The following is a 26,737-nucleotide window of genomic DNA, read 5'->3' on the forward strand; positions in this document are numbered from 1 at the left end:
TTTCTCTCAGAATTTTTTCATAAAGCAACACAGAGAGAAAGAAAGAGAAAACAATTTCTATTTCTGCTCCTTGTTTTTCCCATGTGGAATGTGTTTGGAGAAATGTTTACCTGGGGTGATTGCTTGGCTGGATTCTGGTGAGGTTTCTTTGAGCCCGATGGCCAATCCGATCCATCTGTGTCTGGACTCGAGAGAGAGGGTCAAAAGTTGTGAGTGAGTTAGAGATGGTAGTTAGGAAAAGTAAGTATGTAGTTTTGGTATCTCCTTTAAATAGTATATTAATATATTATAGTACAGTTATAGTAAAGAAATCATTCCGCCTTCTGAACTGGAGTCAGACATCATCATTTCTTCCCACTGGGTTCACCTGCATTTACAATAGGTAAGAGCAGTGCTGACCCTTTCCTTTTTCTCAGAGGGAGAGTCAGAAGGCCCAAGAGGTCCAGCTGTCCAGGGGGTAGCTGGATAGCAAATTCCTTGGGGGTTTGATGGAGGATAATCCAGTGATGCCCCAGTAAAAAGCATATAGTCATGGTTTCTGCATGTTTGTGACGATTACAGTCAATGTTGACAGTATTCCAGTTTTAATGTCAGGTTTCCATTGCCAGCTAAAGCCAGTGAATTTTGGGGTCTGTTGAGATACTGTATGGCACACATATGTAGACATTTAAGCCCTTTCTAAATAAACTAGGTGCTTGTACGGCCCATTTTTATGGTGTATGTCTAAGAAATTAGCTTCCCGGAGCTCTAAGAATAACACGATGGTGCTGAAAAGAAGAACCTTTTGGTACATAGAGTTGTCTTCTACTGCTATCATTTAGATTTTTGGGAATATAAGTCCAGGTGCCTGGCTGTCTCTGAAACTCAGGCCTTGTTCAGTTACCTTGGCACTGGGCACAATAAATAGTTTGCATTTAGGTGGCAAACATTTTCTGAGAAGATTCACAATTTTGATCTGAGAACCCTTAGGAATGGAGAGTCCATCACTTCCCTTTGTACTATGATACCAACATTAATGACTATTTCAACTCTGAACCTAATTATCATTTGAATTTATCTGACACCAGCTTCCAGTCAGTTCTTTTTCTGACTCTTACAGCTAAATCTAAAAATCTCTTAGTAATCAGAATTTCCTTGGCATACAAGTATTTATCCACTGTAATTTATTCACCATTCTTTCTTGACAAACTAGATTGAACACTGAAGGCTCTCACTTTCAGAGGTTCTCATCAGCCATCAAATCATTTTCCTGTCACTTTAGTGTACCGTTTCCAGTTTTCCCATATCTCTTTTGCATGCATTCAGTGTATGCACTTTTGCTTTTCACACAATTCCTCTGTCTGTGATTAATAGCCTGGAAGGTGTAGCATCATTCATATGCAGTGCAGCTGTGTAATCCTGCCTCTTTCCAAAAGTAGAACAGGAATACTAACTTGAACATTTGTGCATTTTCCCCAGGGCGTTTTAAATTTTTATCATTCTTCCCTAGAAGTCAGCTTTTCAAAGGTTAATTTTATTTCTAATTCATGTTAAAAAATCCCATTAAGTGTACTTAGTCTTGCTCTTCTGCACATTCCTAACTAATATCCTTCGTTTCCTTGCCAATTTTCTGCCCTTTCTTACTTCTAATTGTTACTGAATTATCTTGCCCTTTCCTTTGGATGTCTGTCTTTTCTGCATGTAATTTCAGCTTTGTTTTGACACCAAAGATGATTTGTTCCATTTTTTTGGTTGTGAAATTTGTGTGTCAGGTTGAAGCATTGCAAGTACTTCATGGTTCTTTTGTAAAACTAAATTGGGGTAAATTTCCAGTAGGTGAAAAACTGGACTTGAAAGCTGTATAACTCACTGAGTTTTGGTTTTGGATTGGGTTTTTTTTTTTTTGGTTTGGATGGACAGAGGCTTTACATTTGCTTATAAATGGGGGGTGTGTGTGGTGGATTAGTAGCCTGAATGTGACATTCTTTTCTACATTACTTGCTTTGGACATTCTACATATCTGGAGCATGAACTTGAACTACAAAAGGATACCCTCCCTAAAGCAAGGAGTGAACATGAGACTCCAACAGCCTTGAGGGGTCCAGAGACAGAATATGGCCTCTAGTCTGAGATGCCAGGTGAACACAAGTCATTTTAGATTAGATTAAATTGAAGTATAAACCAGTGTGTAATTAAGTTCATGGATTTAAAAAATGAAGCAAAACCCAAAAAACCTGATAAACTAAGGGAGCTGGTTTATAAGCTCAGTTCAGGGACTGGATGTGGAGGAGGTCTGGAACTTTTTCAAGTCCAAGATGCTAAAGCCATTACAACTGTGCATGCCAACAAGAGAAAAAAGGTTGTAGGAAGAATATCCAGACCTCACTGAATGAATAACTGCCACAGAGAAGCTGTTGGGAATAGATCAAGAGCCTACTAACAGTGGAGGAAAAAAAAAAAAGAAGATAGCAAATAAATAATGAAAAGCTCTGTCTTAGCGGTCAAGAAGTGTAAAGAGGAGGTGAGAACAGTAAAAATAATGCTGAGTCAGACCTTGAAAAGGCTAATAAAATAAACAGCAAAGGTTTTCTAAACTTTGCACACTGGAGGAGATTGGAAGAAGGGAGACAGCCAGTGAGGATGGGGCTGAGTCTAAAGGCAGAAAAGTTTTGGTACCCAAAGTGAATGAGTGCTTTGGTCTTAGAGTTGGGGTGGGGGACACTGGATAGCTCAGAGGAAAATAGGAAATAATTTGAGAAGACTTTTTCAAAGGTTGATCACACAATCATTTACAACATCACTGATTTTCTAAAAGCAGACTAGATCTGATAAGTTGTATTTCTGTGAAACATTTGAGGTATTTCCTCCATAGGAAATTCCTGGTTAAACTGGAAAATGTAAGGAAATTTGCAGTAGCTATGAGATGGACAAAAAACTGGTCCAAGGAAAGATGTCAGTAAGTTGTGTGAAAGAATGTAGCTTGATTTTAATGGAGTTTGATTAGCAGAGCTCAAGGACTTGGCCTTAGGATTTTTGTTTCTGAGCCTCAACACAAGGGCTAAGAATGGGCTGATGAACTTTGCTGTTGATGCAAAAGTGGCAAGTGTTATGACTACAGAGGAGAAGCTGAATTTTGTACAGCAGCTAATGACACTCAGTACAACAACATTAAGACCATCATTTGAGGCCTTGCACGAAATACATCTTTAGCCATTAGGAAAAGAGTAGGAAAGAATTGGTTGCAGCAGTCGGCTGCAAATGACTGCAGATGTAATATGGTTATATGGCTTGGAAGGTGGCAATATCCTGTAACACACTAGACATAAGTCTTTTTATACAACATGGGGGAATACTAATGTCATGTAGTAAGCTCTCGTGAGGCCCCAAAGTATTGTGTGTTCTCATATTCCCAAGTAAAATGACCTCAGACTAGAAAAGCTTGTTAGGGCTGACCCAAGGGATAGGAATCTTTTCTTAAGAAAGTGTGCTAGAGCAGCTTGCCATATTTAGCCTAGTAAAGTGAAAGTGGAGAGAGGATATGACTGATGTCTGTGTTTGTGGGAGAAATAATAGGGAAGGAAAAGTACTTTTTAAGCAAAAGGCCAATTTGGCACAATAGCAAATGGGTATAAAGTAAATACATATAGGCTGGAAATCAGAAAAAGATATTTTATTGTTGGAATGGCAATCAAAATAATGGTGGCTGAAAACCTAATTGCTTTTAAAAGGGCATCCTATGTATATAGGGAAAATGTTACTTGAAGCAGTGCCTACAATAGCAAGGCATCATACTTTATAACCCAGGAGGTCCTGTCTAGTCCTGCATTCCTAAACTTCTGAGATACCGGTTTTGTAAGAAGGTGCATATGTAGCTCCTCATTCCCAGAACTTTATGCTGGAAGAAAGGACTGCTGGAGACCCAGCAGTGAGCTCTGCAGAGTGACGACCAGCTGCCACCCCACTGCAGCCTTGCCCTGCTTTCACTATCAGGGATTCAGCTGATACCGTCTGATTTTTGGCATGTCCCTTCACTCAGTTTCCTATGAATGAGAAAGTTGTCCTTGAATCCTGAACAGCTCTGGTGGCAGGAGAGAGGATTGTCCCTTCTCTCTGTGGTTCTCAGAAGGAGCTGCGGGGGGACAGGAGGGAATCAGAGGTTTTTTATCTTTCAGGCAGTCCTGACCCCATCACCCCTTCACTCCACATTGTAGTCCTTATGGTGGTGGCTTCTGGTTTTATTGCTTCTGTTTGTTTGTCTTTGGCTGTTATCTCAATATGTCCCTCTTCCTTCCATCCGTCTTCTCTTCCAGTTGGTCTCCATTACCCTCTCTTATTGCCCCCCTTCCTTATCTGTCGCTCTGTCTGGCAGGCTGTAGCAGTCAGTCCTCCCACACTGTTTACTCAGTCAGCATATGGCAGCCCTCAGTCATCAGTCACTCCAGCCACTGCCTGAAGAGCCTGGAAGGGGGTCTGCTTAATTGACCACATAGGAATTACCCATTAATTCTCCTCCTGCTCCCATTCCTGCACAAAAAGAATTGGAAGAGAACTTGGGCTTATGGGAAGGGGCTTTAAGCCCTTTCATTAGAGGCATTTTCAACTTGTTTAAGTAGCATGGCCATCAGTCAGATCCTGCCCTCAGAACTGCATGTGGGGTCTGCTATTCTCTACCTTGACCTGAGCCTGGTCAGAGAGGAATTCTCCAATTTCCTCTGCTTTCTCCTCATCTGGGCAGTGAAGGGGGAGAGTGGGAGAGTAATTTAGCAGCTGAAGCTATGGTTGGCTCCACAGCACATGGGTGGTGGGAGCTGTGGGGGGCTGCGTGGCACCATGGTCACCTGTGATCACTGGTGGCACTCGCCTTCCACAGAACAGCTACTGCCCACACAGGCCAGATGTTTTGAGCATCAGTTGCCTAAAGCCAAGTCAGAGTGAACTCATTCCCAAGACATTAACTGAAGGGGATTGAGTTGCAGTGTTTTTCTAAAGGAACAAAGCCCAGGATTAGGAAGAATCATAATACTTTACAAAAACACATGCAAGGGCAAGGGAGGCATGAATGGCCTGGGATTTGACAGAACCATAACCAAAAAGTGCTAACACAGGCTTATAACAAGCAGGCTGGCAGTGCAGTGAGGATATAGTAAGTGTCTGGTGCTCAGGAAATCTAGCTGTAGCCTGTCTGGTCATAGTACAGCAGGAATCCTTAAGTAATGGTGTGGTTGGTCCTCTGCTGTTGTAGTTTCATCCTAGACAAGTGCTTAACTCCCAGCTTGTAGCTGTTACATTGCACCGTGAGGGATTGCCTTGGTAAATTGAGCTCTGAGGAGCAGAACTAAAGCTTTTCTGTTTTAAGGGCTCACTCCATTGACTTTCTCAGGAGCTGGATTTGCCTCCATGTGATTTAGCCATTAAGCCAAATTGAAACTTCACTAGCTGTCAAAAGCAGTAGATGTTAGCTAGGCAAGGAGCAACCAGTTGTTGTAGAACTCTGACCTCTCCCTGCTGGTCCAGGACGTTGTTGCAGGCAGAAGGTTTTGCTTGCACTATGCTCAATTGCCTTAATCATCTTGGCACATGAAAGCAGGGAGCTGGGAAGCTTTCTTCTGTGTCAGTGAGTGAAGCCAAAAAGAAACCTCTGTGTTTGGCTGCTTTTTTCCAGCAGAAAACCTGGCTGGAAGACACATTGCCATCTCTTTCAGAGCACCCTGTTTTGTTCTCGTGTTCCTTGCTCTCCCCCACCAGACACAGCTGGTGGTAATTTTGCAGCTGATGCCAAACATCTCTCCTTGGCATGCAGGATCTGGCCAAAGCACTGTGGGATGGTCTTGAGAGAGCAGATGTGAGCCTGATGCTGAGAGGATGATGAGCCAAGGGCTGGGGGTTAAGCTGCTGTAACACAGAGTAGCTCTGATGGTGAGGGAATGCCCAGCTCTTGCTTTGCAAGCTCTGTCAGTGCCTGAGAGCTGGCAGGAGCTCACGTGGCATTGCACTTTTGTACCTGTTTCTGAAATGAATGGGAAGAACAAACCCAACCTGCATTTCAGTCTCGTTTCCTTGGGCTTTTATTTCTCAGTATTTCTGTCACCTCCCAGCTAGCGTGGGGATGAGGAGAGTAAGCACCATTTCCCTTCACATCCTGTGCTCGCTCTGATGAGGGTTTCACTCTCTGAATTTTCAAGACTTTGCCAACTTTGATGCTGGATTTCCAGGGGTGTGGTGCATTTGCAGCTCCCGCAGGCTCCTGAAAATGTAGCTGGGAGTGTCTGGGAGAAGACAGCACAGGAAGCTTGCGTGTGCTGTTGAAATCCTGGCTGTTCTGCCTGGCGACAGCCGTGCTCCTGGAGGGAGCTGGGCACGAGGTGGCGCAGGAACACAGCGAGGGCTCCTGCCTCAGCCCTGCGCTGCCAGGGACACCTGGGGAGCACCTCGAGCTGCCTTCCAGGGAGATGTGTCCGTCTGTGCACCACCAACCCTGCCTGCCTCTCTCTGGACACTGCCCTCAGACAAGCTCCTCTCGGGGGAGATGACGGGAAAGGTGTGGGTCCATGGATTTGTTTCCAAAGGATGCAGATGTATCCCTGTAATGATAGCGTCGGTTCCTGGTGTGGGTAATGGGCTGGTTCCCGGGCGTTCCCTTCCCACAGCACTGAATGGGAACAACATGCTGCACCGTGGAGGTCTGTGAGGTGGGGAATTTCCAGAGTCCAGAGGGCTCCTTCTCTTTTTCTCCTGATTTTGACCCTGCCAGAAATCTGCCAGAGGGAAAGAAGGTGGGGTGAGGAAGTTGTGTTTGCAGTCAGGCTGACCAGAAATAGAAATTCTTATGGAACAGGAACGCAGCAGTCACAACAGGGAGAGGAGAAGACCTTTGTCTCCTCTGAAGGGCGAAACAACAGAAATTGCAGGATAATCAAAGCGGTTCTGAAAGCGCAATGAATTCGTTGTAATTAAGCCAGCTGCCAGTGCAGCAGGAATAAACACAGCTCTGCCTGATTGCATTTCTTTCCCCACAGGCCGTGTACAAGCTGGCGGATGTAGCCTGCAAGTGCCACGGCGTGTCGGGCTCGTGCAGCCTCAAGACCTGCTGGCTGCAGCTGGCCGACTTCCGCAAGGTGGGCGACCTGCTGAAGGAGAAGTACGACAGCGCCGCAGCCATGAGGATCAGCCGCAAGGGCAAGCTGGAGCTGGTGAACAACCGCTTCAACATGCCCACCCAGGAGGACCTGGTCTACGTGGACCCCAGCCCGGACTATTGCCTCCGCAACGAGACCACGGGCTCGCTGGGCACCCAGGGCCGGCTGTGCAACAAGACCTCGGAGGGCATGGATGGCTGCGAGCTGATGTGCTGCGGACGGGGCTACGACCAGTTCAAGAGCGTGCAGGTGGAGCGCTGCCACTGCAAGTTCCACTGGTGCTGTTACGTCAAGTGTAAAAAGTGCACAGAGATTGTTGACCAGTATGTCTGTAAATGAAAGGAGCTGCCAAAGCAACAAATCTATATTATATAAATCTATATAAATATATTTTATATTTGTATAAATAAACAGATTATAATAATTAAAGAAGCTTATTTAAGAGACATTTTAGTTTTGAAATTTCCCCCATCAGGCCAGCTTATTTGACATTCCTTCAATTCTGCTGGGGAATGTCTTTGGGTGCATCTCCCCTTGGATGTTTCGGTCAGGGTGAAGAAGCTGAGGAGGTGCTGGCAAAGCACACCAGCAGGTGCTCTTTATTTACAGAAAGAAAGCCAGTGAGAAGAAGAGGAGTGGGTTCTTTCTTCTCTCTGATCAGTAAATCCCAGCATTTTGGAATAATTACTGCACATTGGAAATTACAGCCAGACATGGGTGAGTCCTAGTTATTCAGATTTCAAATCCTGCGCTGGGAAATTTGGAACTGATTCTTGGTCCCTCTAAAGGGCTTTGTCACATTAGAGGGAAGGTTAGCTAAGGCTATGTGAGTATGGCTTAAAATCCACAGTCTTGTAAACCATTCCTGGATACTCCCCAGACCACAGTGGGGTGGAGGAAAGTTCACAGCCTGCTGTTGTGAGGAAGGAAGGTTCAACCTGTGTCTGACCAGTGCACAGCCTGGGAGTGCCCATGAAGCCAGCACCTGGCTCTTCTGTACCACCCGGGCCAAGGGAAATCTGCCCAGCTCAAACCACATGGCTGTGTGTGTGAGGGATTTTTTTTTTCTTTTCCTTTAAATCCCATGCTGAAACTTAATTTTTCAATAGAGAGGAAAAGCTGCCAGTGCCAGGGATGTTTGCAGAGTATATTTTGTCAGTGGAAAGAAGTGTTGCACACACACACACACACACACACACACACACACGCTCATAGCTGCACTCCTCATCCTGCTGCCGGTTCTCTCTGAAGTGGCTGCAGGTGGTCACCTTGTTCAGCTCTGTTAAATCCTCTTCACCACCAGCCCAGTTGTATAGTTTCTCTTTAACATTAAATGCCCTTCAATGGCATTTCTTTCCCTCTGTTACTTGTGCATATGTCTGTTTTGTTTTATTCTTTTGGTGAAGTTCTTTTATTTTGCTGCTCTGTGTTTCGGAGGGCAGGGGCTGTACTCTTCTCTGGCATAAGCTAGCCACAGGAACGCTTGCTCCCAGGGTGTGGGTGTGTGTTCACTGTGGAAGTCTTCTCTGTGTTTTTCCTTGGTAATAAAACTGTACCAGGGTAGAAGGCATTACTGAAGTCTGCTAATCAGTCTTACCACACTGAGATTTTAGCACAATCCAATTCATAAAGCAGGAAGCCAATGCTCTTTCTAGCACAAAACATTTCCTGTACCTCTTAGCATCTGCAGAGTTCATTTGCAGTCAGGACAATCATGAGAAGCCAATTCCCACAATATAAGGGTTTGCTAATATACATCCGCTTTGTTACTGACACCGCAAGGGTGTTGCGGTTTTTTTTTCCCCCTGTAAATTTTAACATGCTTAAAATATACCAATAAGCAATGAGCCAGTCATGAAGATTATTATTTTTATATTTAACCTCTGTTTCTTATAAAATATTGCAGTTTTACAGATTCCACCATTTCAACCACCAGAGAACAATTTATATGTACCTTTCATATTTCAAATATTTGAGGACTCCAGAAAAGCACAAGGAAGAGAAATTATGCTTAATAATTAGGCGCTGTTGTTGTTTTAAACCAGTATGTCCAGTTTTTATTTTTTTTTTTTAATCCAACAGGCTATATATTTGCTGGCATTCCAGAATGCAGTTTTTTGGAATATAAACAGTGATCTAGATTTACTTCATTATATAAAATCCAAAGTCAGTGGTATTGTAATTCAAAGTAACGGAAATAGTTTTCCATGCATGGAAAAAATGTGAGTGCAGTGGCCTGATCCAACTTCCATTAAACTTCAGTGGGAGTTGGACTGAGCCCAAAATCAGATCAAATGTGTGATCTATTCACTCCTGGGATACTCTGTTTCTATCCCTGTACTAAAATGTGCTCTACCTTAGATACATCTGAAAAAAGACCTTTCCCCCCACAATGCTCACCTCATGTTCTTGTCCATCCTTATTGCAGCACTGCTTGAAGGTGTCAGCTCTTTATATATGACACCCTCAGACATTGTTAAAGTGTCTAATGGTTCAAAATCACTTCATCTGGCCTTTCTGATAAAGACCACACATTTTAGGGAGTCACAGCTCTCCTTGCGGTTTGGCACCACAATTAATTTTGTGGATCTAAACAACTCTGGGAGCGGAAAATTTGGCATTGTTAGGGCTGCTATTCATCTGTGTGTCCCTGGATATGTCCTTCTTTTTCCACCTAAAATGTTGCCTGGATGGAAAAAAAATATGTTTTTTGGCCTTTTGTTCCAGCATTCCAGGCCTCTGGCAGGCTGGTTTGAGCCAGCAGCTCCTATTGGACTGGGACCATATAGCGATAGGAGAGAAGTGACCATTAGATTTCTTTCCTCCCTCTTTTTTTTCCAGAAGACCCAGGTTTCAGTATTTCAGATTTTCTGGGAATTTTGTATTCAAAATTTTGGTGCCACTAAACTCTAGCTTCAAACTTAATTTCAGTGGCACTCACACATAAAAAAGCATCTCCAGAGGATGGTAGTATGTATAAAGTAAGAACACAGCTGAACTGGCTTGATGCAAATCCAAAGGAACAAAGGAAGTCAAACAGAAAGCTGCAGCAGGACTGCTTCTTTCCCATGGAAGGTGAAAAGTAGTGGATTTTAAATTGTGCCTTGTTTGATGCACAAAGTGATAGAAAGGGGTGTGGTGGGGCTGGGAGCCAAGCATAATTATCAGCTCTGCTGATAATCTGCTTTGTGATTTTCAAACAGTTACTTAATTTCTTTGCATTTGAGAAATACAGCTGAAAAAAAGTTTAATTGAAGGCCGAGGTTCTCTGCTCATTAAGTCTGGCAGGCAGGCAGCTGTATCCTCATTGTGTGGGGACACTAAATTCGGCACAGAGAGGCTCAGCAGCACCTTGCAGGGTTGGAGGTGGTTGCTGGGGGTCCAGCAGGAGCCTCGGAGGGTTTGTAGCAGCAGAGCATTACTCTGGCACAATGCTGGAGGCAGGACTGTGCTACAAAAGAGAGGTCAGCTCAGGGCTTGTTTATTTATGGGTATTGAAGATCTTGTAGCTGAAGTAAGGCTTAGAGAGGTCAGCCTGGTTGCTGCCTGCTCAAATTCTGTTTGCAGTTTCATATGGATAAGGTACTCACACAGTACACTGTTATATACTGTGGTCTGGTAACTGGCTGCCACATTCCAATCCTGAAGTTGCTGTACTTCAAGGCTGATAGAATGGCCACCGTGAAGTCATGCAAAACTACAATATTTTGGGCTTAAAGGCACTATGCAAATATAATGTTACTGCAAGGCACTGAACATGGGCTCCTAAACAGAGCAGAACAGCATGCAAATCTGTCATCATTTTCCATCTGGCAACTACTGCCTAAGTTATAGTGGGAATGAATGAGGCCTCAGTATGCTCTGCTGCAAGGTAAGCTAAGCAATAGCTGATCCCAGAACAGACACTTTCAGTTGATATTAATCATGCTACAAAGAAGGTGGCGAGTTTGTGAGAAAATTTAAATGAGCTTTTTAACACTGGTGAACTTCAGGCCACTTGAACCATTTGGAGGCTCTCATTCTTTGTCCCCAAAAAGTCTGTGCCTGCTCAGAGCTCAGTGTATCAGAGTGACCTTTTGCAGTTTGGGAAACAGCCATATTGAATCCAGACATGCAGCGTTGGTGTAACTTGTACTTTCTATATGGACCAGAGTTTGTTCCCTGTGGATCTGAGAAAGCACAAATGAAGCAGATCTTGTTCAGTCATAGGAAATCAAACATGCAGGAGTCTCTGCACACTTGACCCCATCCAGAGAGAACCCTGGTAGGTTTAAATTACACTGTGGGAGCAATTCCTCATCACCTGGGGCTACAGAAATATAGACAGTATTTTCATCTGCTGACACAGCCATAGAACATCCCAAGGAGACCTTGGGAAATACCTTCCAGTAACTACAGGGCATTTCTCAAGTGTCTTGTCACGAGGCTTTTCCAGAATCAGCTGCTTATATGGTCATTAACTTTCATTTAGCTTTTGTTTAACTCTATGTCAGGTTAAATAGTTTCTAGCAGATACTCTGTGAAGGGAAATTCACTGAAGGGCAGGCTGTGAAGGAACTGTCGTAGGACAGACACACAGCAGATTAGACACACAGTGTCTAATCCCTTGGACACAGAGGTGCATCCCATCTCCTTGGTGCAGATGTGTATCCTGGCCAGATTCTAACTCCCTGGCACCAACACTCTGTGTGCAAAGGCTTGTGGATGCAGAGACTGTCAAGTGGGTAGCCTGTCCCAGCTCCAGGCTTTGGGACTGGGCCACCTCTTCAGCTTACCAGCTCTGTAGCCTAAATATAACCAGCTGAAAGATAAGCAAAAGTTAGATTTCTGTGCCCAACAGAACCCGTACCAGAAAGGACAAAAAGAATCATGATCAGCAATTGTGAATCCCTATATAACAGTAATAAACCTCACGGTATGATACAATGACCACAGCACGCTCATGGCCTCCATCCATCAGTCTTCTGCAGGACCTGAAGCTGTTGTTATACTTTCTTGTTTCTTAGCTCTGTTTAAATGACAGTGGAAATTCTTTTTTTTTTTTTTGCATTTGCATTTGCATTCAAAAAGGTATGACATACATGACAGCATTTCCTTGAAGATAGAAAGAGAGAAAGGGGGAGCAAACAGGGTCAGGAGTTCTCCCTGTGAGTAGTGATAAAGTGCAGCAGCCATAAAAAGAACTACTAAATCCTGCCCTGTGACACTCAAGTTGGACACCTGCCCTAAGTATCACAGTTTCCTCTCCATGTTACCCACCCATGCAAGCTGGCTCTGATGCCTCCCCAGCTTCCAGTACTGGCAACAGTTCCAGCTGTTTGGAATGTGGTGGGTGCAGCAGTCTTCAGCAGCTGTGACTGAGAGGTTGGGGCCCCTGGTGATTTGGGAGGAGATGAAGACTCTGATAAGGAAAGAAATACGAAGAGAGTGAGCAGACGTGCTTTGCTGGGAGGTTGCAGTGCCTCCCCAGACCCTTTTCCCGTCGGTGCTGCCACACGGTGCTGGCTGTCCTGGGGACTTCAGAAGGGAGCTGCTCAGGGATGTTTGCCAACAGAGATGAAGCAGTTAAAAGGCTTGCAGCAGTAACACACATCCTGAGGTAAAAAAAAAAAAAAATAGAAAAAGAAAAATGGTCCAGGCTCTTCCTTACCCTAAGGCAGTTTTATTCTGAATCATCATTTGTCTTGTGGCACTTCCTGAGTGCCATGTCGCTGTGCCAGCCCTTCACAAGACTCCCAAAACATCGAGATTATGCTGGATGGGCTGGATGGGGCATTACCATGCAAGGACAGCACTGCCTTTCATGGGAAAAAATGAAAATATGTGGGGTAGACCCAGTGTTGGAGCTAATTGGAACCTTGTCTTTTCCATGGTCTCAAGGAACTGCACATGTATTTAGCATCTGCTTTGCCTGAGCAAACATCTAGACCAATTTTTTAGAGCGACAGCTCTCTGCAATTCACTGTGATGATTCTGGCTGGTCTCAGTTTCATTTGTTGCAGACAGATTTGTTTTCTCTTGCTCGGGAACAACAGAGTTAACCAGTAATGACCTGCCAACTTCCACAAATCACAGGGCTGTGTATATAGGACAAACACATTCTGAAGGAATTAAGGCAATGAACATTTTATTACTGCTGCATTTTCTAGGAATCATCTTCAAATGCCCAGGCAGTACATAACTCTGCTTTTGAAAATGTCTTTTTCTGTATTGCAGGGCACAGTTTGCTTCTTGATTTCCAGGCTCTTGAACCAGAATAAACTACCCATATTTATTTTATTTAATATTTATTGAATCAGTATTCATATCTCATTTTCCCTCTTAATTGGCTGCATACACGTTATGGTGACAGGAAATGACAGATATAAATGACATGCAGTTTTTACATATATTCTTCGTCAATGAAGCTCAAAATATTTTTAAATCATTAGCGCCATTTTACAGAAGAAATGCTGAAAGACAGGGCAGGAAATACTTCATCTGATAGGCACGGGGTGGAGCTGGAGCAGCCACTGCAGCTGCTGCTCCCCGTGCTGCTGCCCAACGGCTGTCAAAATACATTTTGATTGATGAGAGAAACAGTAAGTATGTGTAAGAGTGCAATGTAATGTTCAGTAACTACCTTGCTCCCTTCACAATAACAAAAACCTTGATGAATGTGTGAGATGGGACATGTTTTGAAGGAGACAATAGCAAATCATAGTTTTATAAACAGAGGTTTAAGGAATGGGCAGGATGTATTTATTAATAAACAAAACAACTCAAATATTAATTAATAAGGATCAAAACAACTCAAGTATTAATTTACAGGGATATTTTTTCTTACTTTAACTATCTCATTCACGGTTACTGGTTTGAGCTAAAATTTCTGGGTGTGGGGACAAGTGTAATGATTGGAGTGTGGCTCAGCAAAGCACTAAAGTACATAGAGCCACACAAATTACAGACAGGCTCTCCAAATCATCCCTTATCAATCATTATTCTCCCTGGCAATTGCTAAGATTGTCCTCTAAGAGAGTAGTGTTCCCTTCATATTTTGACTGGTCTCACTGTAAAACATGCAGGTGTAGGGTTTCTACCATTTTCCCCAAGGACACTATTTTGGGAGGTGAAATCTCCACGTCACAGAGGTTTTCCCGCTGCTCAGCCAACACTTCCCATTTCTTAAGAGGGCAAGTTCTTGTTCTCTTTGGTGCTCCCCTTCCATGCCTCTACACCAGACACAGGTGTCTGGACCCTGTCATCTGAGCCAGGCTTCCCAGGTGCCTCCTGCAACATCAGGACGGGGAACACTGCCTGGTTTTCATCATCCTTCTGGTCTGGTAGCAGCTGTGGCCTCCCTGCCCCGTGCCATGTCGGGAGCAGGCAGGCCAGCCTGTCCAGTGAGGCCTCTTCCCCCTCCTCCAGCTGCCCTGGACACAGGGGATGTCCACACCAAAGAATCACAGACTGGGTCAGGCTGGAATGCACCACAGTGGGGCACCTGCTCCCACCTCCCTGCTCAAGCAGGGCCATCCCAGAGCATGGGATACAGGACTGTGTCCAGGTGGTTCTGGAATATCTCCCTAAAGGGAGATTTCACACCCTCTCTGGACATTCTGTTCCAGTGCATGGTCACTTGTACAGTAAAGATGTTCTTCCTCATATTCAGGTGGAATTTCCTGTGCATCACTGTCTGCCTATTACCTCTTGTCCTATTGCCTGGCATCACTGAGAAGAGCCTGGCTCCATCCTCTTGGCACCACCATTCAGACACATTCAAACCCCCATTCATGTCCCCTCCCAATGTTCTCTTCTAGTGCAAAAAAAACCCCAAAAAACTTAGATCTCAACTATAATTTTAACAGAACAAAGAAACAAGAGATTTTAGTAACAGCTTCAGGTCCTGCAGGAGAAGATTGATGGATGGAGGCCGTGAGCATGATATGATTACTGTATTATAATAGGAGGTTTATTATTGTTATTTGGGGATTTACAACTGCTGATCATGATCCTTTTTGTCCTTTCTGATACATGTTCTGTGGGACACTTTTTCCACAGTGAGTTGTGCTGTGCCTGGATGGCTCTGGGCTGTTCCCATGGGTGGCTTCCCGGTCATGGAAGTGCTGGGGTTTCCCCTGATGCTGATTCCGAGAGGAGAGGGTGACACTGCCGCCTGCTCAGGGCACACAGGAAAGCCCTAAAAAAGGGACCCCCCCTCCAGCCTGAAGGCCATTGCTGGGGGCTGGAAACTCCATTCTTTGCCAATCCTTCCATGCTTTGGCCACAATCCCATGTGGTGATACAGGCTGGGGACAGAGTGGTTGGAAAGCCAGCTGGGAAAGGACCTGGGAGTGTTGGTCAACAACCAGTTGACCATAAGCCAGCAGTATGCCCAGGTGGCCAAGAAAGCCAACGGCGTCCTGGCCTGTATCAAGAGGATTGTGGCCAGCAGGACCAGGGCAGCGATTGTCCCCCTGTACACTGCCCGGTTTTCATCATGTAGAGACATAAGGTTTCCCCTGAGACCACTGGTGAGGCCACACCTCGAGTGCTGTGTCCAGCTCTGGGCCCTTCAGTTCAGGAAGAACTTTTTGGTGCTAGAGCAAGTCCATACTATGGCAATGAAACTGGTGAAGGGTGTGGGCATGTTTTACAAAGAGTATCTCAGGAGGGAGCTGGGGGTGTTTAGCCTGGATAAATGAGGCTCAGGAGAGACCTTATGGCTCTTTACAACGCCTGGGCAGGAGGGTGCAGCCAGGTGGGGTCTGGCTCTTCTCCCAGGCAACAGCGACAGGACGAGAGCACATAGTCTTAAAGTGCGCCAGCTGAAGGCTTAGACTGGACATCAGGAAGAACTTCTTTATGGACGAAATGGGCTGCCCAGGGAGCCAGGGAGTCACCGTCCCTGGAGGAGCTTACGGCAAGAGCGGACACGGCACACAGTGCCCTGGTCTAGCCAACACGGTGGCGCCTGGCCACGGGCCGGACCCGATATCTCAGAACTCTTTCCCCACTGATTCCAGGAAGCCGCTCCCGGCGCCGGGCCCCGCTCCGCTCCCGGCGCGCCTGCCGCCCGCGGCGCCGCCCCCTCCGCGAGCGGCCGGGCCGGGCCGGGCGCGCCGCGCGTCCTTCCGGCGCCGGGCGCGCAGCCGCGGCGGCGCGTCCCGCATTGGCGGCGGCGGCCTCGTGCGATGGTGACGCCGTAGGGCCGGAGGAGGCGGCGGCCGGGCCGGGCGGGCGGCGGCAGCAGCGGCCGCGGGACGCGGGCGGCGGCAGCACCTCCGCCGGCCGTTGCCAGGTGAGCAGCGCCGGGAGCCGCGGCCGCGCTGCGCTCCGCGGGGCCGGGGCGCCCCGCCCGGGCGGGCGGCCGCTGGTCGGGGCGGCCTTTGCCGGCCGGGCCGGGCCGGGGCGGGCCGGGGCGGGCGGAGGGCGCTGCCCGCGCCCCGCCAGGCCCTGCGGGTTCGCGGGTTCGCTCGGGGCACGGCGGAGCTCCGCGGAATCGCCGGCTGCTGCGGGAGGCTTTAGGCCAGGGGAGCGCTCTAAGTGGGTCAAGAGCACCGTAAGTGGGTCTTGTTTATAGCCTTCCGTGCACTTGTTGCTTGTCAGGCAGGAAAATCTGCTGCTGCCCCTGAAATCTTCTTAGGGAGGCAATATCAGTAATAATTCCTCCGCTTGCACAGTGTGGGAACCCTTTTTAACAGCAGAGTGTTTTTAAGTGCTTATATCTATAAACACTGGAGTTACCAACAGTAGACAATGTAATATAAATATTTGATATTAGGGTGACCACAGTTTGGATATTCTCAAGTGGCATCAGAAGAAACTTTTAAAAAAGTTTTGTTGTTTTTTATTTGTTTTCCTGAGAGAATCAGGTATTGATCTCTTGTTTGCTTGGGATGAACAACGAAGATGTTGAAACATGGTAATTGCCTGGAAAACAAAGAAGAGATGACAGTTGTTGTTCTTTTCTGGTGTTTTCAAGCACTGTTAGTTTCTTCGTGTGTTTGTCTTAGCCTTACAACTCAGTTGATTTTGTGGCTTCAGTAGATGTGTGGGCATTTGTTTTGAGAAAACCATTAATATTAAATGATAACTTTTTTTTTTTTTTTGTCATTTGGGCTTTGTCACTTTGTCTATGTAAAGTATCATGCACTTGTCATACAGCAGAAAAGCTTTTGGATGTTACCTCATGTTTAAAGAAACTTTGTGTTTTTCATGCAGCATGGAACTTTTCCACACAGCTGAATTGTCTTGTGTATCACAACCATGTTGTGTATTTTTAAAAATGGATCGAATTTTATGAAGCTGGCCAGGCTCTCTGGGCAAACCCTTCTTGGCATAATCTGGTTTCGAGTTGATGTCTCAGAGTGTAATTTAAACTCCTGTTTTCACTCCCTTGCTGTAGTCAGTGTCAGTATTGAATTTCTGGCTTCATCCTGGCTTTGGTCTTCACAGGTCTGTTCTGGAAGTCAGTGAAGCGCTGTGTGCTGCACAGCACTCAGAACTGTAAAAATCCTCAGATTTCGGAGTCCTTTTTGTAGTATTTCAGTGTGGAGGTGCTTGTTTGCTGCAGAACTTTATTGAGACTACTTCACATTTGTGGTAGATGCTGTAACAGAGGAAAATATATTTGTGATCAGCAAAAATAGGCGTTGTGTCTTGGACTTATGGGTGCAGCACGATCATGAAACATGGCCAGTTCTCCTTGTTATCTTTGGCTACGACCTAGCCTTGTTTATAGGAGAAAGGAAGTTTGTGTTTTGAGTTTTTTTCTTTTCCTGTAAGGTTGCCAGCCAGTTGCAGTTAGTAAGGTTTCCTGCTGCGGTGCTTGAATTATAGGGATAACATATTAATTATGTGTGAACTTCACTTGTTCTGTGACACTTAAACCTATATGAAGACTGTGTGTGTTAGTAGGCAACTTAAAAGGAGGTCATTGTTCTGTTGGAAGTGTAAGATTAGTTGATACAATACAGAAATTATTCCCTTGTCTGAGCTGACAACTAAATATGGTTGTGAATAAGGTTGTTGGCAGCTTTGCTGTGAAAGCCATGGAGGATAGTTGCTAATGTGGAAAACTGAATCAGAAGTAGTGATGGAGGAGCTAAAAGCTGCATCCCAACCTAGCCCAGATTTTCAAAATGATGCTTTCTGAGTGTAAATCGGATCTGAAAACATGATGTGGTGTGAAGGACAAGAGTGTATTTTTGGCGTACTTCAAGCAAAACCTTTCATGGTGAAAATTTCTCCAACAAATTCTTATATGTTATATGTATATTCTCAAATATAGATTTAAAATGCCATGGGTTTAGAAGCTTAAATTGTCTTAAAGAAACAAGAGAGCCAGACCCATGGGGCTTTCCATCACCCCCATACTCCAGTCTTTGCCCCAATGGACTTGAATCAGTGCTGTTGAGCTGGTGGCATTGCTATGAGTATGGCAAGTGGCTAGTGACCAGTGGTTTTGGCAACGTGGATGAGATTCAGACTGAAAGCCTGACTTCTGGACACAGGATTAGAAGGCTGAGCTTTGGAAAGCCTGTGCTTGCTCTAGGCAAGCGTTTCTGTAGATCTGTGATGAAGGAAAATTAATGGGAATTGGCGGGGCATGTAATGCCAGTGATTTTAATGTTGGGATCTCTGCTGTTATCTCATGTCTTCAGTTGCATGTTCAAGGAGCTGTGTCAAGCATTCATGTACAAAAGATACTCAATATTAGGCACTAAAAATTTTACAAGTTTTCCAGGTTTTGGATTGCATAACCATATTGTCCAAGCCACTGTGCAAAGCAGCAAGGCTTGCTTTTGTCAGTGGCATGCTGCTTGTGTGTGAGGAAAATCTTGATAAGGAAACTTCAGGAGGTCGTTGGATTATTATGTCATCAGCAATTCAAATCATTGAACAGAAGTAGTTCTGAAATGGAAATAGCAGTTTTGAGTATTTATGATTTGAAAGTATCTGTCTGAGTCATTCAGTGAATTTTCTGACAGACGGTGTTGGTAGATTTGAAAAGACGTTACACAAGATAATGGTGGTGATTATGAAAAAGTATTTGGGACAGTGTTTAAGGGAAGGAGTATTAAACTATTGTTTTCTAATAGAACTTGTTTTAAATGCCTTGTCTTTTTACAAGACTTATTTCAGCTGGTTGTGCTTAACACGGTGACTGTCTGCCTCTGCTTTTTAGAGCACTCTGTTAAGAGAAATTTAACAAAGAGACCGGTTTTCAAAAATTAAGAATATGGAAACAAATAAGATTCCAGTTCTTATTCTTTAGGAAACTGATTTCTGAAAACATTTTAAACTTTCATTTGTTCATTTGAATATGTTCCTACTACTGGAACATTTGAGTTTTGAAGTAGGATGCTGCAGATCAGTGTGTAAGCTAATAAGAAGCAGGAGGTGAGTCGTTTTCACATAGTTCCTGTTACAGAGCTTTGGTGAGAACAACCTCCTGCCTTCTGGGTTGTGGAGTGTGAGATGCAGACTTTTACCATCACATAACTGTAAAATTGAACTTGCCCAGTGATTACATATATTTTCTGGAAAGTTTGACATAAAATATATAATCTTAGTCCAGTTTGACAATGAACCTCAAGGTTCCCTTTCAGGACAGGGTGACAATCTTTCCATTTCCAGAGGGCTGTTCAGCATGTTGGCATGTGGCAGGTGGTGAAGTGATAAGCAGGCAGCCTCTCTGAGGAAAGGAGGTGCCACACAGCTTATGCTGTTGCTACTTGATTTGTGAAATAGCAAAGAACTTGAAGTGATTTGCCAGAATTAAGGTGCTTAGAAATATGAAAAGCAAAAATTATATGTCTAAATGGTATTTCGCTTTCTTATTTAACATGATTACTCATGCATTTTGGAGTTGCAGGTTTCTGCTGCTCTGTTGGTGGAAGAGAGGGTCTCTTTTTCTGACCAGGTAGGATTCTTTGGACTTCTGTGAACTACATGTGTGTCTGTGATTTTGGGACATCTCAGGGCTGTCCTGTGGTTAAATTGACTGCAGAAAGGGGTCTTCAAGCATATAGGTAGATGTAAATTTCACAGGACACATAATTGTTAGTGTAGAAAAATTTGCTGCATGGTTCAGATGGATTCCAATAGCTTTGAAAATGCAGTGGAATCTGCTGGGATGTGCCAGCTGCTGTAGCTCTCTGTGAACAGGACTAATTAAGCCCTTGTGAGAACAGAAAATAGTCAGGCACTATTTACAGGAGGAAAGTGTTGGAACAGGCAGAGCTGTAATCATTGGCTGTGAGGTACCTTCAGACAGCAGTAGGCAAGAGAGTAGAGAATTTATTTGCAGAATGGGCTGAAAGTCATGTCTGAATACTCAAAGTGGGTATTTCAGTGTTCTGCCAGCACATCTAAGTGCATTGCAAACCTGCTACAGGAAAGGCTACTTCCTTTGTTTGCCCTGTTTTACTCTCTTCTTTCTGCTAGTATTTTATCTCAAAATGCTAAAGGTAGACCAGATGTAGATGTCATAATGTTACAATGTTTCCTGCATGTGAATAGGTCCTGTAAGAGTCCAGCTGTCTACCAAAGTGGTTTGTTGTTGTGAAATAGTTGTTTTTCTAAGGGTATCTGTGATCATCTGCATATATTCAATGATAAGATGTCACTAGGCTGCTTTATCACAAGTACACCAAAGCAATTTCTCATATCTGTTAGTCTGGTTGTCCTCCTTGTCTTAACCAAATTAAATGCTCTTTTTCCCCAACATGTTGGTTCCATCTGCTTAGAGGATTGCAGAGACTGCCATTGTTTGTTTGGAGCCAAGGTCAATTGTGCTGCTCTGTTTAGGTCTAGAGGATGACAATTTGTGTGCTGTGGAGTTTTTTAGGACATCACTGGATTTCTTAAGCAGTTCTACAGCTTCTAGATAATGGCCATTTTGCTGGTGTGAGCCTTTAGTGGGCTTTTCTCTGTTTTAATGACAGCATTCTGGCAAGGTTCCTGTTTTAGCTTCTTACTGATGGATGTTTTTTTACTTGTCAAATTTGATTTTTCTCAAAATGTTGTCGTAAGTGTGTGTTAGTAAATTAGATATTTATGGGTATTTGAATAACAGGCTGTTCCTTGAGGGAATGAGCCATGGGCCTTCCTGCCATAGGAAATATTTTCTTCATGTAATTCCACAGACTTCACTGAAGGCCCTTACTTGTGCTCCTTTGATTTCTCATTCGAACTATTTGGTAGGTGATACTAGATTTTGGGAGGTGTAACCATGATAAGGACTTGAAGATCACATATGTCTGTACATTGTTTCTGGTTTTTGTAAAATGCAGAACTTGTGATGGAAATGAGATAGGTGAAGAGAAACAGTAAAAGCTGTCTTTTGATAGCAAATACCAATCTAGCTACTTAGATTAAATCTGAATGGCAAAATTCTTCTGGCTGGTGGTAAAATTCTGTAAGTTAATCTTTAACTGTTGCTTGTACTAGAACTGTATCCGTATCTCATGGACAGCAGTGGGAGCTGTTTGAAAAAGCCATGCAGTGCAAAGATAAGTATAGCTGAGACTGGCTGTATGTCAGTCCTGAGAGTCCTGGCAGGCTTTTAGCTGCAGGGAGAGGGATTCCAGCATTTGGAACAAGGAAGAAGGAAGTGGCTGGCTAGCAGGACTTGGGTTGAAGAATCACATGCTTTTTAGTGTTTCTCAGCTGACAGCTTAGGTATGGTTTTGTCATGAAGAACACTGCATTGCATTTCCTGGTGGGCTGCTCCTGACCCTGAGCACTTGCCATTCCCAGGTGTAAACTGAAGGATTCACTTTTTCTGTTTCCTTCCCTAATGCTTTAATTTATGTGTTGGTCTCCATGGCTGGTGGAATTTGTGAGCATGTATTAGTTAGACAAATACTAAAGCCGTGGAGGTAAGTTTGTGGTGGTGGAATCTGGTACATTCAGACGGTATGAGATGATACAGCCAATTTGCTTGTGAAGAACAATTTGCTTTGCAAATTGTGTTAGTTTAAGAATTATTTATGTGTCTATGTATTCTTTAGAATGGCATATGCCATTGCAAGGCTGGTCACAGCAATGTTGCACTGTTCTCAGTATTAATCTTTTAGGCAAATGGGTTTTTGTTTTAATGGAACATGACTATAGAAATAAGTAAGAGACTATTCATAATTTTTATTAAAGTAGTTGTGTGACAAAGTGCCAACTATTGGCTTTCTGCCTGCTGTACCTTCAGTGGGGAACAAAATTGATTATTTTCTGAGGTGAGTGTTCTGAGGGTTGAGAAAAGCATAACAAAGTCAACAAAACCTTTACTTAGTGGTTTTCTGACCTTTGTATACTCCAGGCTAGAACGAGGATGCTGAAAAAGGCTTGTGTCATGGTTATCTTAATGTCCATGGTTATGTGCAACTACTCTTTGACTTCCTGCTCTCTGACATTTTAATAATTGGCAACCATGTGAAATCTGTAGAATTACAGAAATAGCTCAATAATAGATGTCTTATAAAAATCCTTTCCTTTTTACGAGCTTCACTAATGCAGGGAAGGAATTTGCTAGCTACTTGATTTGTAAGGTATTTCTCAAGGGGCAATTTTCAAATACATTTTTAGTATAGAAGAGGAAATTTAAATATAAATACAATATTATTTAAATATAAATACATACAAATTATTTGTTCTCTTTTTAGATCATCCCCCAGAAACATAGAGTATGATTTGCTAAAACCTCATTTCTCTCTTAGGATTTTATATAGCTGTTTCTTCTGGCGTTTTTATATCAACCAGGACTGTAAGGAAAGAAGGTCAGTAATAAAATGTTAAAACTTCTGGGTTACAAAAGAAATCTTTGATTCAGTAGGAAGTGACTTGTTGCTGAAGTATCTGAGGAGGTGTCCATTGGTTTTAGTTACTTTGTCTGTAAAACTCTTCTAATATAGCCTTGAGCCTATGCTTTAGAGTTTAAGGGTAGGATGTATTCTGTCTTGAAGGCAAACCCAATTTTAAGTTAAATTTGTCCTTGATGGACAGCAAGAGAAGCTGACCAAGTTTCAGAGCCATGGCATTGCTGTTTGTGTCCCAAACACCCAAGCAACAGGTGATGCTGTTGAAAATGCCAGTTGTGTCAACTGATTTGGAAGGACTTCAGGGTACAGGTCAGTGTGGGCAAAGTGCAGTGATGTACAGCACAATCTCAAGTACTCAGATAAGGTCATGGTTGATGTAGCAGTGCAGCTCTGCAGGACTGTGAATAGCCAGGACATGTGTTGGGTTGGGGGCAGCAGAGCCTTAAAATGCTGTTGGAAAGGTGGTACAAGATGCTCTCAAAGCACATTAGTTTTTCATTCCTTCATGTAAGTCCTTTCCAGCTGACTTTTTCTGGACCAGTTAACTGGATCAAACAGCCCCTTGTTACACATCACAGTAAAGTCATTGTGAGAAACAAAGCATGATTGCAGAACCCATGACTGTTTTCCTCTGAAAACTCATGTCTTGGCTCTGCTTCAATAGTTCATTATTATACAAGTGCCTGAGGGCTTATCTGCCTGCAAGACTCACATGAGTGTTTTTTGTAGGCTAAGGCCATCCTTGAAAAGGCACAATTCCACATTCTTGTTCTTTTAGCAGTTAAGTGTGGTGTGTCCAGTAGTTCTTGTACTACCACCAGAAATCACATTACATTTTGAGAGACTATCACATGTAGACATTAAAACTCAATGCTTCCTTCTTGAAGATCCTGTTTTGAGGTGACACTTTCTCATTTCAAACTGAAGGGACTCATGAATTGGACAGTAATGGAAGTAATGTCTTTGTAATAAATGAACAGTTCATAAGCATTGTTATTTGTTACAACATTCAGAGTCACAGGTAACAATGGTGGTATTTGGGGTTGACCAAAACTTACTTGCATAATTCCTATCATAGAATGACATGTAGTCATGCTAATGATGGAGCAATTGAGAATTGCTGGCACTTAAAATTAATTATTAGGCAAACATAAAAAGGAAAGGTGGGGGATATACTCATTGCTGCTGCTTGCATCTGTGACTGCTTCTTCAGGGGATGTGACAGGTAATAGGCCAGTACTAATATATTGTGTTACTTATGGTGATCCAGTTGCTAAGCAAACATGCAGGATGTGTATCTTAAAACTGCTTATCTTCAGGGATTGCACAACAGTCTTTATTTATCTCTGAACTTTTGATTTGTTTGCACTGAAATCTTGGATCATCTGGTAAGTTGTGTAGAGAATTTATTATATTAGGAAGCAAGTGGTCTGCTAGTGAAAACTAGTTCTGCTTTCTGTTGGAAATGTTGAATAAGGAAGTCATGCAACTGGGGAGGTTTTAAACTGTTGGATGTAAGGCTTTGTATAGAAATATTACCAGCACTCACTGTACATAATGTAGTGTGTGTAATGTTGAAGCCAGATTTTGTGTCTGTTGTACTGCTTGCAGTATGGATGAAGTAGGTTGTATAAATTACAAACCTTCCCTCCTCCGCTGGAGTGCAGTGAATGTCAGATTGAAGCTGTCATGCTGGTGCTTTACAACTCCAGTGACACAGGATCCTAAGATAAACTCAGCCTTCATTTAGGGAAATTTTTAGGCTTTAACAACATGCCATGAACTGAAGTAGAGAAAATGGAAATGGATTACAGGAAGTCTTCTGCGTTCCTTGCTGTTTTTGTGTTATAATATTTATGTTGTAGAGGGTCTCCCATGTGGACCAAAACCAACATTTTATATGGCTTGACAAAGGTCCCTTTTCACTAACTTCAAGTGACCTGAGGCAGATTAACATGGAGATTAATGTATTTGACAGTAATAAATCAGCTTTAACAAGTACCGAGGTAGAGATTTGTTTGGCAGAGAGTTTGGATAAGATATGGTATTTGGAATTGAGTTGAACGTTTTGTAGAGAATGATATAGTGGAGATGGTTGAAAATTTCCTGCTTTCCTTCGTTTTGTGTTGATGCATCTTGATGCAATTTAGCTGTAACCGTGTGGAGTTTAAAGTTATCTGGGTGAGTGAGCCTACAAAAATGGAAGGATGTTAATTTAGATGAATGCATGCATTTTGTCATCCAGTGTGATGTAAATGTTTACAAGCTGCTGCGTAGGACACATACTCTTTGGATTTGTTTCCCTCTCTATGTAAATTCATTATGTCAAATCAGATTCTTTTGTTTTCTTGGAGAAACAGCCTTCATGTTGATTATACATCTTTCTTGTAGGAATCTTGGACTGTAACCTTCCCAAGCTTGAATACAAACACCGAGAACCAGGGAGGAATTTGAGGTGAGAGAAATTGAGCTGTGCTGCCTCACAGGTAGCACAGGTGTTTGTCAAGAGAGAGCAGGTGTGTTGGGGAAAATCATTGCAGTGGTTAAGATCACTGCTGTGTGTTACTCCATGTGGAAGGTACAAGGTCAGTCTGTTTTGTAGCTCTGTGTTGTATTTCTCAGAAGTGAGGATTATGAGAGATTTGAATGTTTCTGTAACAGGGTGACAGTGTGACAAGTGGGGCTCCCAGATTGGAGTTGATTGCTGAGGTGGGCTGCAGGAGAATATAAACCAGTCAGAGACAGAACTGGAAGATGTCATTCTTTTCCCCATCAGGAGGAAAACTGTAGCAAGGAATTTTTGAAGGGTTTATTTTGTTTGTTTTCAGTTTTATCAGTTTGGGTGTTTTTTTTTTTTTAATGGGGTGGCATTTTTTTTTGTTAGTTTTTCTTTTCCATTTGCACCTACTGTTCTGACTTTTGTCAGTGGAAATCAGTGACATCAAATCGCTGTGTGACAGTTTAAACACTATCCATGAAAGAAGTTAAAAATGATAGTTAACAGATTTTATCTAATCTGTATGTAAGAACAAATATTGGGGCATACTGAGTGTTTTGATTTCTTTTAGTCTCTGGGAAAAAGCAAGTTAATTTCATTGAAACTTGAAAATCCTGGAGAGCTTTAACATAAGCTAGTAGAACTACCTCTGGCTCAGGATTCTGTCTTCATTGTGGAGTTGCTGCTTAGGTTCCTGCCTCCTGAGGCTCTCTGAGCACCCTCTTGTCTGTAGTCCAAGCAGGCTGTGTGATATCCACCCTGCCTCCAAGCCCTGCTGCAGAAACATTGCTGTGTTCTTGTGCTTCACTTGCTCAGTTTTCTGTCGCTTTTAGTATGTGTCACCCATACTAAAAGCAACAAGACCTCCCTGAAGCAGAGAGACCAAAGAGCTTTGGGCTGGTTGTGCTCAGCAGGCTGTGTGTGTCACTGGGGCTGAGGTGTGGGGAGTGTGAGAGCTGTGCCTGGCCGTGTTCACACTGTGATCACTGGTGTGTCCCTGGCTGCAGGATGAAATCCTGACGTGTGCCTGCCAAATGTGCCCGCTTGCAGCACCTCTAACTGAGCCTTTGCACTGTCCCTGACCTTTCTGGTTGTACCCTTAGAGTCTGAGACCTGGCCAAGCTGCAGGGCCACCCAGCCAAGCTGACCATTCAGTGGGGAAGGCAGAAACCTGGCAGCCATAGGGTTTTTCTTTCCCTTTCTCCTCTTATGTAAGTTGCTGGTCCCAGGCTCTCAGGGTAGTCCCTACTGGCTTCTTGGATGCCTTTGGGGAGCTCTTGGAATGCTTAGGGTGCTTTGCCTGGTGTCCTGTTTCAGCCCTCATC

General features: G+C 43.7%; 2 protein-coding genes across 14 annotated transcripts in view; both read left to right on the plus strand.

The window, feature by feature from the left end:
- Positions 1-8,477, plus strand: part of WNT5B (Wnt family member 5B) — a 43,582-nt gene extending 35,105 nt beyond the window's left edge. The window contains exon 5 of the mRNA XM_085569805.1: positions 6,996-8,477. Within this exon, the coding sequence (XP_085425931.1) occupies positions 6,996-7,454 (459 nt within the window). The 3' untranslated portion in view covers positions 7,455-8,477. The remainder of the gene's footprint in view (positions 1-6,995) is intronic.
- Positions 8,478-16,323: 7,846 nt separating this feature from the next.
- Positions 16,324-26,737, plus strand: part of ADIPOR2 (adiponectin receptor 2) — a 44,197-nt gene continuing 33,783 nt past the window's right edge. Inside the window, exons 1-4 of one of the 13 annotated variants that reach the window (XM_085568510.1) lie at positions 16,324-16,656; positions 19,975-20,022; positions 22,814-22,873; positions 25,307-25,370. The gene's annotated coding sequence lies outside the window, so the exon portion shown is untranslated. The remainder of the gene's footprint in view (positions 16,657-19,974; positions 20,023-22,813; positions 22,874-25,306; positions 25,371-26,737) is intronic. The other 12 variants (XM_085568509.1, XM_085568512.1, XM_085568511.1 and 9 more) reach the window with 12 other exon arrangements.

The sequence above is a fragment of the Lonchura striata genome, chromosome 1A (assembly GCF_050655825.1).
Source record: "Lonchura striata isolate lonStrDom1 chromosome 1A, ASM5065582v1, whole genome shotgun sequence".
Classification (NCBI taxonomy): Eukaryota; Metazoa; Chordata; class Aves; order Passeriformes; family Estrildidae; genus Lonchura; species Lonchura striata.